We start from the raw sequence: 16349 nt of genomic DNA, 5'->3' as shown, positions 1-16349 counted from the left end.
AGTTAAGTCAGATGGCAACTAGCAAGGAAAATGGATAAAGAAAAATGTATTTTGAATAGCAAGTTCAGTTTCAAAGCCTTGTCAGATGGGTCTGTCGACAAGACCAAAGTTATTTGTAGTTACTGTCAATGTGAACTGGTTTACCACCAGAGTATATCTGATTTTAAATACCATTTGCTGATGAAGCACACAGCTAATGCTAATGTAGGCAGCCTCATTAACCCGGTCCATCCCGCTTACAGCAAACCACGATTGATAGTGTGCAAGGGAAACCCATGGACAAACCTTCAAGCAAAAGCTTTCAACAGCAGTAGCTAAAAGGGTGTCCACAGCTTTCAGGCCAGTTAACATTGTGGAGGATGAGGGTCTATGTAAAATAATTCAGATCACATCCAATGACTGCACTTGAATTGCCATTGAGAGCCACCACTGTATCGAACATACACAACCTGTTTGATGACCAAAGAGCAAACGTAATTCTCTTTCTTATACTCCCTTTCCATTGTTTCCTGCTCACTTAGTTTATTATTTATTTAGCCTTTATTTTTACCCTGTGAGGTTGGACACAATTGCATTGTGTGATTTGCTTTTGAAGTAAGGGATCCAGGGAGTGACCTTTAAAGGGCTGCTATTATGCTTTTCCTTATTTTCAGTCATCTCTCTATGTAGCCTAAAGCAAGGAATCTCTGTCTGTCTGTAAGTATGTATGTATGTTTGTCCTTTGCATATCTCGAGAACTGTTCATCTGATCTACTTCATACTTGGTGGGTACATTGCTGGGGATACAACGGAGTGCACTGTTGAAATTTGGTGCAATTTGGACATGTGACACATTTAATATTGATAAACTTGAAATAAACATGCGAACCGCCATTCCGCTCTGCACCAGTGGGCGGGGCTTCTGGGCTCTGCTGTAACATGTCATGGTCAGAGCTATACGACCCTGCCATGAGAGAAAGGAGGGGACGACATCTCTCTTTGTTTGATAATGTTAAAAGTTAGGCTTTGTTTTGGGTTTCCAAACTCATTTTAAAAAAAACGAGAGAATAAGAGAGAGGGTGAATGAACTGAGTGCAAGAGCGAGCAACAGAGAGACAGCGCTGGTGAGGACAGACAGCAGTAGAAAGCTTTCACTGAGAGAGAGAAAGCCTGTAAATTATAGAAATAAAATGTTGGGAGACTACCATAGTCTTAGTGAAAAACTGAAATACAAAAACAGGAATACCTGCTGATTTTTAAAGTCCAGCTGAAACTGCATTTCGAGAGCATCTTACCTCTGTACCATGACATGTTTCCGAGTGAAACAAGATAGACAGGTGGGACATAACGTTAGGTGGAATTTGATTTGAAGTTAAAAATTGGGTGTGTCATAATGAATCTTAGCTCTGTGTCACTAAAAGTTCAAGACTGATTGTTGGGTAGATGTCATATTATTGGTTGAAACTGGTTGGTTCAAACTTACATAAGCACACATCTTATTTTGTTTTACAGGAAGAAAACATGATTGGATTTTGATATAAAAATACAAAGAAATTGATTTTTTGTAATTTTTTGGGCATTTATTGTTCAATAGGTGCATAATATGACCAAGGATTTGATCTAAAATTGTTTAAAAGGAATTTTTCATTTCATCATGACTTTAAAACTGCCGTTCTGAATGCTATTAAGCGAATGCTAACTTATATAGGACTTTCCTCCAATAGAGTCAAGAATATGTATGTATCAGACTGTCTTTAATTCAATTCAGGTTTTGTCTCCATGCTTAAATAAAGCCAGTGCTGTGGATTTCACCCTTCGCTACCTATTATTTTCAGGTTGTGAAGATGCCTTGAGGGCGGATAAACATCATGAAGATCTCTCGCACTAATTAAGCTCAAAGTTGCCGTCCGAGTCAGGAGTTCTAAAATCTGAGTGGGCTGATTTAGCTGGGGCTAAATCTCTCTGTTTCCACCCCAAGGCAGTACAACACACATCAATACTGCATTTTTAATGGAAGTAAATGGGGGCATGCATAATTTGTAGGCTCTGTGATGTGTATTTGTTGCTTGTGTAGAGACAGAATCCATATTGCAGTGTGTCAAGCAGAGTTGGTAAATTATTTTGAAAAATTTTATTCTACCTAAATGATACTATTAGTTTTATAGGCTGCAGATGGTTGTTACCACATTCAATCACCACATTGTCAGAAGTGGACAGATTACTGCGGTGTTCTTATCATTCCTTTGATACAATTTTCAAGTTGCCAGTTTTAATTAACAATTTGATACATACAGACTATGACAGGTGTGTGTATCATCACTGAGAAAGGTTTTACTTACAATTAAGAGCTAAAGATAAACAAGCGGTTTATCCAAATATATCCATTCACAGCCTTCTGTTAGAAACTGAGAAACAATGTGCAACTGTGACATGTGACATTAGCATTATTCCTCTGCTCCTCTTAGCTTAAAACAGAATTTGGGCAATTAGAGAGCAACCAAAAAGGTTATCAGCAGGGAAAATGGGAGCAGTGAAAGTGAGAAATCTGGTGTTTTGGTCTTACATACCTCTTCTGCTCTGGTCTGCTCAAAGGCAAACTCCAGGGTGGGCACAGCCAGCTGGTTGGCAAAGAAACTCACATCTCCAGGCAACTGCAGTGAGCTGACGTTGGGTCCAGGGCAGTTCCCACCACGGATGCAACTCAGCAACTGTCTCTTACAGAGAGAAGAAAAGATGAAGAGGGAGAAAAACACAATGGATGACAAACATTCATAGTGGCAAGAGAAGGAGAGATGGGTACAGAGATGCCAGCATTTCCTTGGGATTCATGCCAAAACCAAATCCATTGTCCTGGGAAAAATATCTGCTGGAAACCAGGATTTTTAGCGTGTGTGTGTGTGTGTATTTGTCCGTTGCCTTTTACAAACTTCATTAATATTACCATGCAACTGTCACAGCTAAATACTAGAATCTGACCTTGAAGTGCTGTTATAACAGTAATGTAAGTTTTTCAGCTGTATTGCTTCTTTCCCGTCGATTGGCAGCTCACAAATCACCTCTGTCATTTTTTTTTAGATTGTGCATGAATGAAATGCATTGCAAAATTTGTAACTTTAAACTGTGCAGGTGTTTGAACAAGTTTCTTAATCAGACTGAATCAGAGTGCAGTTTAAGAATTAGAACATCGAGCACAGACTCAGTCCTGATGTTACAACCAAACATCCAAGAATGATGCTTCAAAACACCAAAACAATATGCTAAAATGGCTACGTGTGATAGATTTTTCTTCCCTGCCACTAAACGCTGTAAAAACCTTCGGTCAGTACTATAAAGATGGTCATACTCTCCCATTTAACACACATAGCAGAAGAGCAGAGTTTATGCTGTAAATGCAGCGCATTAAACCATTCCATTTGTTTTGCTTCCACCTCAAACATTAGTATACTTTTATGAGGGGAAGACCCTGATCTCATCAGAGGAAATAAAACACAGCATTCAAACATCCTACCAACATTTATACACATCAGATAACGAACCAGATCTTAAAGATGTAAATAAATTCCTCCATAATATAGGCCTACCCACATTAACAGAAGCCCAAACTGAAACATTAGATAAACAATTCACAACGGAAGAATACCACAAAGCACTCATGCAAATACCCTCTAATAAAGCACCAGGCCCCTATGGCTTCCCCGGGTTTTTTTTAGACATTTCTGGCAAACCATTTCACCCCTTTTTTTCAGAATGAAACAAGAATTAATAGAAGCCGGTAAAATCTTAAGGCTATGGATATAACCCCAGTTCTCTGATTAGCATGAGTGAGTGTCTCACTATGGGGAACGCCTCCTGCGTGACCTCATCAGAAGCTCAAATAACATTACGCCAGCCCTAATTGGCTGGCACCAGTGACGCCTATGTCAGGAGGGGATGGGACCCTCCTCCTATATAATGGGCTGACATAGCGTCAGTTGTCATTCAAAACAAGCTCACCTCTTCCACGCTTCCACAGCAAGGAGGGTGGTCTGGTGAGACACTCACTCATGCTAATCAGAGAACCGGGGTTATCTCCATAACCTTAAGTTCTCTTTCATAGCATTCATTTCGTGTCTCACTATGGGGAAACATACTGACTCCCTGATTGCCAGACATGCCTGAGAAGAAGACAACTGTCCCCAGTGGAGCTTCACAGAGAGGGAGCCACTTTCTAAGAAGAGCCAGTGCTGAGGACTGAATGTGCCAGGGTTGGTGCCATGACATCCAAGCAATAAAATCTAGTAAACGTGTGGGGTGAGGTCCAGCAGGCAGCTGCACACACCTCTTGAATAGAAACTCCCTTAAAGAGAGCCCATGAGGTTGCTAAACCTCTGGTGGACTGTGCACATAGGCCAGAGGGAGGCTGAAGACCCTTGCTAGTATAAGCCAAAGCAATAGCCCCCACTATCAAGTGGGACAGCCGTTGCTTGGACACAGGCTTGCCCACATGTGGTTTCGACCAAGACACAAATAACCGGTTGGCCTTCCTGAAACCCTGAGTCCTATCCACATAAATACGCAGCCCACGGACTGGACACAGAGTATGCAGATGCCGATGCTCCTCAGAGGAGAAAGGCGGGGGATAAAAGGCGGCCAGCGCCACCGGAGAGCACGAGCCTATAACCTTTGGGATAAAGGCTGGGTTAGGCTGCAGACTGACCTTTGTATTTCCTGGGGAAAACTTTGTACATGCGTGATGCACAGAAAAAGCATGGATTTCACCTACGTGCTTAGCTGAGGCTAAAGCAAGCAATAAGACTGTCTTCAAAGACATTTTCAACTCCGCCTGTTCCAAGGGTTCAAACGGGGAACAGGAGAGAGCGTCTAGTACAGTGGGAAGATCCCACGATGGAGCCAGCAGTCTAGATGTAGGCAATTTTCTGTGAACCCCCTTCATGAATCAATACACTAAAGGGTGTTGACCTACCATTTCCCCATCAAAACCAATATGGCAGGCTGAAATAGCTGCAAGATACACTTTGATGGTGGAGAATGCCTTATCCTTCTCAATCAGGTCCTGTAAAAATGACAGAATCACTGCCACAGAACACTGAAAGGGAATAGCTTGTGATTTAGAGCACCAGCTGTCAAACACATGCCACTTATGCTCATACAATGTCCTAGTTGACAGGGCTCTGGCACACTGAATAGTGTCAATAATGCTGTGACGGAGTCCCACTGTAGTCAGGTTGAACCACTCACGAGCCAAGCCCATAGAGCCAGTCTTTCTGGGTGGGGGTGAAATATTTCCCCCTGTGCCTGAGACAGCAGGTCCCTGCGTAGCGGTAACGGCCATGGTGGGCCAGACAGGAGTTGAAAAATCTCCGCTAGCCAGTGCTTCCCTGGCCAATGCAGGGCTACCAGAATCATAGACAGACGTCCCTGCCTCACTCTGGCCAGAGTTGGAGAAATGAGAGCTATTGGTGGAAAAGCATAAAGGAGGGTCTTTGGCTACTCATGTGTCAGTGCGTCCACCCCCAGCAGGGCTCTCTGATCGTGTAGAGAGAAAAACTGCGCATTCTCCGCTGTCGCGTACACATCTACGGTTGCCTGACCGAACTGTGACCAAATTTGTCTCACCACCTCGGGGTGAAGCCTCCAGTCCACATACAATGGGTTTCCCCTGGATAACAGGTCTGCCCCATAATTCAGAACGCCTGGTACATGAGTTGCTCTCAATGACTGTAAGTGCACTCCAAACTATCAGTCTGTGTGCCAGTGTGTGTAACCCGGGGAACCTCAGCCCCCCTTGTCTGTTGACGTAGGCCACGACGGTAGAATTGTCTGTCCTCACCAGAACATGATGATCCCTCAGCCACTGGAGGAAGTGTTTCAGAGCCAAGTGATCAGCTAGCAGCTCCAAACAATTTATGTGGGTAGAACGCATGTGAGGGTCCCATCTCCCATTCACTGTTCTCCCCTCGTGAGTAGCACCCCAGCCCACCAGGGAGGCGTCTGTGGTGATCACTTTTCTGGCCAGGATGGTTCCCATAGGAACACCCTGCGTCAGGAGACCTGGACTCTTCCATTGACAAAGTGCAATCTGTGGGGACCCTCATTCGATGGTAGAGAGGCCACCCAGCGTTGGACGCCTCTCATTCACAGGCATTTTACAAACACTCTTGGGATTAGTGACAGGCTGAATGGCAGGACCATGTATTTGTAGGCTATCCCCTGGAAAGCGAATCTCGGATATCTGAGGGGGGGCTGTCTGAGGTCAAGCTTGGGGAGATTGCTTCCTAGACGAAGGATTCTTGGGACCTCTTGGGGCTGCCTGCGCTTTGGACACTTTGAGAATCCTGAAAGCAGGGGCTGGGTGAGAGACAGCCTGTGCGTAAGACTGGCATGGTGCCATGGAGGCAGCAGGTTGTGTCTCCCCGGGCAGGCACAGTTTCAGCACCTCATCATCTCTCTTTTTCTCCTCACATCTCTTTTGCATAGAGGTGACAGCTGCACCGAAGAGACCCTGAGGGGCCATCAGAGTGTCAAGGAGCTCCTCTTTCTCCTTGGTTGTCAGGTTGGTGAGCCCGAGCCAGCGTGCCCTCTCCTGAAGAAACATGAGGCCCATGGCTCTCCCAGTAGCTTGGATGGCTACCTTGTGGAGACGGAGGACGTGGTCTGTTATAACGCAGATTTCTTCCCACAAAGTGTTATCTGGTTTAGCAGTCATGTCCTCTTCTAGTTCGGCTTGGTATGCCATTAGGATAGCAGAGGCATTAAGGACTCTCACTGACAGAGCCGCTGCCTTGTAGCACTTATCAGTCAGGCTAGACTGGAAGCAGTCTGTTTTGGAGGGAAGAGACGGAGCAGAGGAAGACAGGGAGGTCTTCGGGTGAAGGTGGCTCGCTACCAGTGGCTCTATGGGTGGCATCTGGCGGACACTGTGGGACTCCATCCCCTCACAATCCAGCAGTGAACCTCCCGCAATGGGATGTCTCTTGCTGTATGGCCTATCTTTCCACGTTGCTGCTATCTCGTCGAGTAGCTCTGGGAAAAACGGCAGCACTTGCTTCCCCGTCTTTTTTCGCTGATGGTGATTTCTTGCCGTCAAACCGAGATTTTGCAATCTCCACTTGGGCGACGGGCCATGGGATGTTTAGCCTGGCAGCTGCGCGCTTGCACATATCCTGCATGTCGAGATCCAGGAGAGATGACGCCGAAGGCTGGTTACCTTCATCCGCGGCAGAGGGCTTTGCAGCCCCGCAAGTGTTAGCAACGAAGATGGACTCTTCCTCCTCACTGTCAGACAGCAGCAGCTCCGAGTCGGCCGACTCCTCTCCATCATCGTCCGCATCTCTCTCCAGGATAGCACAGGCAGCAGCGAAGCCCTCGCATCCCTTGTCAGTGTCTTGCGACAGGATAATGGTGTCCGGGAGCAGGGGGACCGGCTCCGCCAAGCTCAGCCAGGTGTAGCGGCCAGGCCCTCGGACATATCCCTTTCTCCCTATGGCGCAGTTGCTTCGCACATGAGCGGGTCTCACCGGACAGATTAGCCAGGTGGGCTAGCCGGTGTCAGAGAAGCTTACAGGGGAAAGCAGTGCAGTGGATACACTCGTCAGTGGAGGTTATGGCAGCTTGAGCGTGGGATAAGCCTAGGCACGCCGCACACATTGGGTGAGTGTCCCCGTTAGAGATTTTATTGCTGCAAGGGCATAGCTTTGGGCTCTTTCCAACATCGCTGGGCGAGAGCGAGGGGAGTGGGGGCAATATTGCTGTTTTCCCCATTAGTGTAGGGGCGAAAAGTGGGCAACTTTTCTGGAGGTATTGCTACCTTTTGTGTGGTATTGCTACCTGTTGTGTGGTATTGCTACCTGTTGGTATTTCTACCTTTAATAGCAAAAGTATTGGTATTTCTGTATCGGAAAGTATTGCTACTTTCTGAGGTAAAATATTGCTACTTCACTCAGTATCGCTACTGTTTGTGAACTAGTTTGCAACTGTACAGCTGGGAGCGAAGCGCCCCGTGTTGTTGTGCACTCGAGTCCGTGGACAGCTTAGCTTAGCACTCGATAACACAGTTGTCGACAGACTTTTGTGAGAAGCGAGAAGAGGTTTTTGAATGACAACTGATGCTTTGTCAGCCCATTATATAGGAGGAGGGTCCCATCCCCTCCTGACATAGGCGTCACTGGTGCCAGCCAATTAGGGCTGGCATAATGTTATTTGAGCTTCTGATGAGGACACGCAGGAGGCGTTCCCCATAGTGAGACACAAAACGAATGCTATGAAAGAGAACCCACCACATATGAACACTGCACAACATTTCAGTAATTTTGAAGCCCGATAAAGATCCAACCCCTCCCTCCAGCTATCACCCTCTATTTCTAATCAACACAGACATAAAAAAACATCAGCAAAGCATTACCCACTAGAAATGAAATTGTCACTCCATCTATAAGCCATATTGATCAAACAGGTTTTAATGCATGCAGACTATTTAACATAATCCATCAAGTAACAGAATAACGAGGAAACAATAATTGCATTAATTGCAATTCATTAAATGCAGAAAAAGCATTCAATGGAGTCAACTGGATGTTTTTATTTGCCACTCTACACAAATTTGGATTTGGAAAGTAATTTATCAGCTAGGTTAAAACATTGTACAACTCACCAAGAGCCACTGTCACAATTAACGGGTTAACATCGTCAAGCTTTACACTGCACATGGGGACAAGACAAGGATGCCCATTCTCTCCTTCCCTCTTCGCCATCTACATTGAACCACTTGCTGCTGCAGTCCGCCAGAACAATCGCATTAAAAGGTATACAGTTCACTATGATAAACCATAAAATAAGTTTATACGCAGATGACATCTTACTCTACCTACAGAACCCACTAGTCTCACTACAAGAAAGCATGAATCTATTCACAAAGTTCTCTAAAATTCCAAACTACTCAATTAACTGGTCCAATTAACACTGCTATCATTTTCTATAAAGAAACAACTCCATAAAACGTCATAACTGCTTTAAGAACATCACTATAGCCACTGCTCTGACAGCTTGGTGGAAAGCTCACAAAAACATGCACTTAACACACACACCGTGAAAATACACACCAGTATAGAAAGACACATATTTCCTTCTAGACAAAAAAACACTAAATTTCACCACTTGGCTAGACAAAGGTATCACACAACTTCAACACATAATCCAAAACTCAGCTTTCATTCCTGTCAAAGAACTAACTCACAAGTACAGTGTAGACCACAAATCCTTCTTTCAGTATCTACAACTCCAATCAGTCATAACACATAAGATCAACATATAACAGATAAAACAAGGCAACATTCAACCATCCACACTAGCAGAAGAAATAAGCTCACAACACCTCATAAAATCCTCTCCAAACTGTACAAATTTCTCAACCCTGGCCTGACAATATCTCTAACTACCACAAAATGAGAGAAAGACCTATCCATATTACTAGATAACGACCCCTGGATCAAAATCTGCACAAACACAGTCTTAATGACAAACGAACCCGACCTCCAACTCATACATTACAAGATAAACCATAGAACCAACATCACCCATACAACACTTCTGGAAGAAATCACTGATAAACTGTCTCTCATATTGAACTGCTGGACTCTCCCCATCACTCTGCTTGTTAGGCTAATTATCATCAGATACACTCCCCAACCACAGCATAAAAACAATACTCATTGATCTGACTGTCGCCAAGAAGACCATCCTCCTCAACTGGAAAAGCAGAAAGAAACTAAATATCTCAGTATGGATAGACCTCTTCATAGAACACAAAGCCATCTTTTCTTTTTTTTCACTTTTCTCTTTGCTTACGTCTTCTTTGTTCTTACTATTATTTTTACTATTATTTTTACTATTATCATTATTGTTATAATAATTATTATTGTTATTATTATCATCATCACCATAATACCAAGCCTCCTTTTCAATACACACACTCACACACATACACAGACACACCACTATTCCTGTTATTTCTGTCCTTTGTTACTATGATCATTACTATTATTGTTTTTATAATAACATTATACTGGCAGTATAATCTTCCTTTTTTTTTTTTTTTAGATTTATAAGATAAAACATAAAATAAAGAGATGTTACATATACAAAAACATAAAATTAGAGGGGAAGAAGGTATTACAATAAAGAGAGTAGGGTAAGAAGATATTATCATCATTATTATTATTAAAAATGAATAACAATAACAAAACTGATTCTAAAATGAAGGTTTTACCTGTTAACCTAACTAAAAGCTTATGAAAAAAGATATGTTTTTAGTCTGCTTTTAAAAGAAGATATTGTTGTAACAGACCTGAGTTCATGTGGTAGAGAATTCCAAAGAGTAGGACCATAATGACTGAAGCCACCATGAGCTGATTTAGAATTTATTCTTGATATAGCGGGGAGACCTTTATTTGATGATCTCAGGGGTCTGTCTGGTGTGTATTCAGTGAGCATGTCAACAACGTAGGAGGGAGCTAAGCCATTCATAGCTTTAAAAACAATAAGAAGTATTTTAAAATCAATTCTTTGCTTTACTGGGAGCCAGTGAAAGCTCAAACAGGAGTGATGTGTTCACACCTTTTGGTTTTAGTTAATACTCTGGCTGCAGCATTCTGAATAAGCTGGAATTTATTAAGCGCTTGCTTTCAGAATCTGACTGTGATAGGAAAGATCTAACTTTAGATATATTTCTAAGATGATAAAAAACAGTCTTAGAGATATTGGATATGTGCTTCTGAAAGTTAAGATCAGCGTCCCAAATCACACCCACGTTTTTGACATGATCACAGGGTTTTACCCACAGGGGAGTTAACTAAGAGTGAATCTGGTGCCACAAAGCTTTCGGACCTGCTAAAACAATCTCTGTTTTGTCCTCATTTAGCTTTAAGAAATTTTTGGCCATCCAATATTTGACATCAGTAATGCACTGGATGAGATCATTCACTGGGTTAAGGTGGTTGGCAGAAACAGATATGTATAACTGTGTGTCATTAGCATAGGAGTGATATGATATGTTGTATTGTTGAATGATGGACCCAAGCGGGAGCATATACAAATTAAACAGTAGAGGACCAAGAATTGACCCTTGAGGGACTTCATATGGAATGCTGACTTCATCTGATTCAAAGTTACCAAAAGAAAGAGAAAAAGATCTACTAGTAATGTAAGAAGAAAGCCAGTAAAGAACAGTGCCTCTAAGGCCTAAACAGTGTTCAAGGCACTTGAGAAGAATTACATCGGCAACCATATCAAAGGCTGCACTGAGGTCGCAAAGTACCAGAACAGAAACTTTGTGGTTGTCAGAGCTAATTTTAAGATCATTCACAACTCTGACCAGGGCAGTTTCTGTACTGTTAACTCTGAAATCAGACTGGTAAACATTAAATAAATTGTATGTGTATTGTATATGGCTTAAGAGGCTAGCTTTTTAGAAAGTGGGGGAAAAAGTGGAAAGCTATAGATGTTTGCCTGGTAAACAATCAAAAATATACAACTGTATGCTGAGAGAATAGTTTGATGTCCGTCAAACTTGCAAAAACCATGCAGGTCTTGTAATAAAGCACATCTATTGCTTTGGCACCTGGCAGCTGGTCACAGTCAGCTGATGAAGGTAGCCTATGTGAATGTGGAAGTTAGTCTTAAAACACAAGACTAAAATTGGTTATAACAGAGGATTTGGGAAAACATAACATGAACGTAGCTTATGTCTGGCCTCAACAGTCTGGATGTGAAAGTGCTGTGTGGAGTTGCTCATTAAAACCAGCAGGAATTACTTGCAAGCTTATGATTTAAATCATCAAACCCCATGATTTATTGCACTGTAATCAGAAGACATTCACCACTTAATAAACATTAGAAACACATGATGACATAAAAGTATCATTTAAGCCAGGAAAGTAGTATCAAGCTAGGATGAGATATGCACTGTGGCAGTTCACTGTCTGGAGGCAGATTGTGCAGTCTTTAGAGGTCCCTCGTTGACATGCAGCCCAGAATGTGAAACATGAGGATTTAGTGGACATTTAAGAGAGTTAAATTAATTTCATGGAGTAGAGGTTTGTGGCTTTTAATTTCCATTTTTTTCAAAGTAAAGTTTACTTCTGAAGCAGCTGATAAACTCAGAACCAAAAAGACATAAAGCTGTCTGTTAAAACAGAATTAAATGTGGTTGAAATTTTCAAGTTGTTAAGATTATAAAATGTTTTTTAATGGCATATGATGACTGTATTTTCAACATATAATTGCTTAATGAGATCTCCTGGACAGATTTATTGGTAGAAGCGCCCAAAACGTGAGATCCTTTCACATACATTACAGTGTTATATGCTGGTTTACAAGTGAGGTGCCATAGCAGTAATGGCGACTTCTCTACTTCCATCTACAACTAACTTCAACTAATGACTTACTTATAGCATCCCCTAAGTATGCCAATTAAGTGTCAGGTGACTCACAAAAGGCACATTTTTATGTCTGTAATTTGTTTTTTTTCTTGTGTCTATAAGGAGAAAGGGCTGATGAAAAGCACAAGCCTAAACTGCACTTAGTACAGTACAGTGATAAGAGAGGGAGTGGGTGGGGTGAGGGTTTTATTTAGCCTGGCACCCGGGTTGACTGCTTTTTGGTGTTGTGTCTAATTGAAAGGGTGCCGTACAGAAATTGTTGGGACCAGAGCGGAAGGAAGCAGAACACAATCATCAATCAATTGCAGGCTTATCTTAACTGTCCACATCCGCTGAGCCTGCCTGATGTCACCATGTTCCTCTGTCACATTGCATTTAATTAGAGTTTCCTTTTATCAAGGTCCGTCAAGGGGAGAGAGCTCTTTGGTGTCCAATCATTCCCACCGCTGTCACTAACACACTGTTGTCAACCTTTTCTATTTTATTTTTTCTAAAGGCTGTTGCCCTCTAAACATAAACTGCTGCTGCAACACGTCTCCACTCTAACTGAATGAAGGCTAGTAAATAACACCTTTAACCTTGCCTCAACCTGCCGGTATGTACTTCAGTGTCACAATGAAATTTTTGTTTTTAGACTTGCACTTTTCCTTTTAATCCTGCAAAATAACAGGAAGGACAAAAACATTCAAATACATATTAATATTCATGAAGGGCATTTCATTACCCACTTATGGCTAATTGTGGGAGTTAACAAGGTGGGAATAAATGCTTGTTCATGTGTGCACAATTTAAAAGTTGATTGGGATTCATAATGGGGAACTTGCACATAGAGGACAGACTTATCACAATATTTTGGGGGTATTCAGCCACCACAGTTTCTTTTTACTTAAAGCAAGCCAATGGTGTGGAATTCATGCTAATATCCATATGTTTAAGACCCTTGGTGTTTAAATTTGTGTGCACATGAAACGATACATTTAGATTTAGATTTCTGGATTGCTAAATTAGACTGTGCTGGATAGTTAGCTATAGTACTCATAGCCAATATGACTCAACAGAGAAAGACTGCCACATGCAGAAAGGCAAACTTCATCAACAGAAAATGAATGGTAAAATACTGAAACTCAATGTAAAGCTTTCCACAGTGTTTGATAGACAAGATGTGTAGGTTGAGCTAAAACATACAATGGCTACTGTACCTGTTAATCTTTTGAGTCATTATTTAAAGAAAAATGGCAGAAATTCTCTGGTTATAGATTTTCAGATGTGAATGTAAGGAAACTGTGATCTGCATTTTTTTGCTGTTTGCTGACATTCTATAGACAGGTGATTAATTGAGAAAATAATATGTAGAATAATGGATAATAAACATAATTGTTAGTTGTATTTTTTAGTATTAAGTCAGAATTTTTAGAGTTCAACTTGCCAAATCTAGCTAACACAGTTGCTAACAAGTTGGCGGAGCTGGGTAGGTGTGCCTCGCATGGTTGTTAGTATGTTGGTCAGCAATTACTGCCTGGCAGAAATGGGACCATGTCAGTCTCTCATTTCTCAGCATGTAAGGTTGAGTCAAGTGGTCATATGTTCAAGTGAAAACAAGGTAAATCAAGGTCTAATGCTACCTATCAACCTTAACTTATGTACATTTGCTTTTACTAATATAGAGTCAATAGTATATTGCTGTTTGAAATATAAAAGGAACGTCAAAATATATTTTACTACAAGGTTAAAACCTGATAATAACTCCCCAAAAAAGAGTCCTATTAAGGTGTTGGTCCATCACAATCTCCAAGAACAGCTTTAGTGCTAGATATTCCCTCTGTGAAGGCCACAGCATGTGATTCACATCATTTTCAAACCCATTAGTGACCCCTCATGTCCTGTATGGAACATCATTCAGGTTTGTGAGGCCCAAAATTATCAGACAACAGTCAAAGGGTTATACAGCTAGCATCACCTGTGGACTGCCCCACGGATCTATTCTGGGACCAATTTTATTCTCACTATTATCCCTTGGGCATATAATTCGGCAACATAACATCTCTTTTCACTGTTATACCTCTCATTTAAACCACATGAACTGAATAATCTAACCATACTACACTCCTGTTTATCCAATGTCAAGGACTGGATGGCAGCCAGCTTCCTACAATTTGATAGCAGTAAAACAGGTTTTGATCTTTGGTCCACAACATCACAAACTACAGATACAGTCTTCCCTTGGCTCACTTACTACCAATGTTAAGTCCATGGCCAAGAACCTCAGGGTAACTTTTGATAGCCACTTATCCTTTGAGCAGCATACCGGAAATATCATCCACGCTTGTTTTTATCAACTAAGAAACATCTCCAAGATAAGACACATGCTCAATTTTAATGACACAGAAAAAAATCATACATGCTTTTATATCATCACACCTGGACTACTATAACTCTCTTTTTACCTGTTTAAACTCCCACTCAGTCTCACAAATGCAATTTATCCAGAACTCAGCAGCCAGATTATTAACTAAATGTAGAAGGTCCTGTCATATCACACCAATTTTAGCATCAGTGCACTAGTGGCCCGTTAATTTTAGAGTACATTTTAAATTTTTATTAATTACCTACAAGGCCATCCATGGTCTGGCCCCAGATTGTATTAAAGAACTTTTAACCCCTTACAGCCCAGCCAGGCCTCTAAGATCAGCTGATCAAGCTGTTCCACCGACCAGACTGAAAACCCAGGGTGACTGAGCGTTTTCGGTTATGGCCCCTCGGCTTTGGAACAGCCTCTCCCTCGGTGTGAGATCGGCAGACTCCACTGCAGCTTTTAAGTGCCTCCTCAAAACTCACTTTTACAAGATGGCCCTCACTTAACTGTTTTCCTTTTCCTTATTGCATCACTTTCATATTTCCACTTTACTATTCACTATTTTATGGTGTTTTATTTGATTGTATTGTCGTTACAAATTTTAATTGTGCTTGTTTTTAGTATCATCATTTAAGTATTTTTATATGCACTTCCATATATTTTGCACTTTTTATCTGTTTGATATTCAAGAGTTTGTTCTTTTATTGGCATTCTATCTGCTTTATATGAGATCATCTCTTTTATTTGCATCTTATTTGTTTATATATGTAGTTATTTCTGTTTTTTTATTTCACCTGCTTTATATGAGCTTATTTCCTTTATCCACATTTTACTTATTTATGTATAAACTTATTTCTTTTATTTTGCACTTGCACTTTCATCTGTTTATGTATGGGCTCAGTGCTGCTTGATATACAGACGGGTGACAACTTAAAAGAAAAACCGGTACAGGTCTGAATGCTTGACCCCTACAGTGAGGGGATCCGGTGACTCTGTTATGCTGTGGGGGACATTTTGCTGGCATGGTTTGGGTCCACTTGTCCCCTTAGAGGGAAGGGTCACTGCAAATCAATACAAAGTTGTTCTGCAGCAAGGTACAATCTGCTGTTGTATGATTATTTCTAAACTATGTGCTGACTCTACCCAAACACTGCTGGTGTACACCAACATACAAAGTAAGGTACCATCATCGCCACTGCTCAGCAGCTTCTAGATGAGTAACTGAGTGAAACAAGCAGACTAAAATGAGTAATAAAAACAGAAAATGATTTGCTTTTATAGAAAGTATTACAATATTTTATATTCACAATATTATGTAATGTTGACTCATCACACCATATGACCCCAACAAGTTTTGAATAATTTTTTAAATAACCTATTGGGTCACCAGATTTGTGAGTCAAATCTGACTCAAGTTGAAGTCATAATGACCCCAGTCCATACTGTGATGCTCAGCACTGAACACAGAGAGACAGACAAACACATGCCTTTACTATAGCCTACACACAGGGGGTTAGACACAATAAAAGCTAAATCTGTACAATTTATCATCATATTGAATTGGATTAGACTGTGCAGCTGTT

General features: G+C 41.5%; 1 protein-coding gene across 12 annotated transcripts in view; it reads right to left on the bottom strand.

Moving 5' to 3' along the window:
- The window catches only part of LOC121900143 (inactive N-acetylated-alpha-linked acidic dipeptidase-like protein 2), a 651762-nt gene that overhangs the window by 161538 nt on the left and 473875 nt on the right, over window positions 1-16349 (bottom strand). For all 12 annotated transcript variants that reach the window (XM_042416175.1, XM_042416174.1, XM_042416172.1 and 9 more), the window contains one exon: window positions 2547-2693. In XM_042416175.1, the coding sequence (XP_042272109.1) occupies window positions 2547-2693 (147 nt within the window). The remainder of the gene's footprint in view (window positions 1-2546; window positions 2694-16349) is intronic.

Source organism: Thunnus maccoyii, chromosome 7 (assembly GCF_910596095.1).
Source record: "Thunnus maccoyii chromosome 7, fThuMac1.1, whole genome shotgun sequence".
NCBI classification, from domain to species: Eukaryota; Metazoa; Chordata; class Actinopteri; order Scombriformes; family Scombridae; genus Thunnus; species Thunnus maccoyii.
This window is presented reverse-complemented; position numbering and strand designations above follow the sequence as displayed.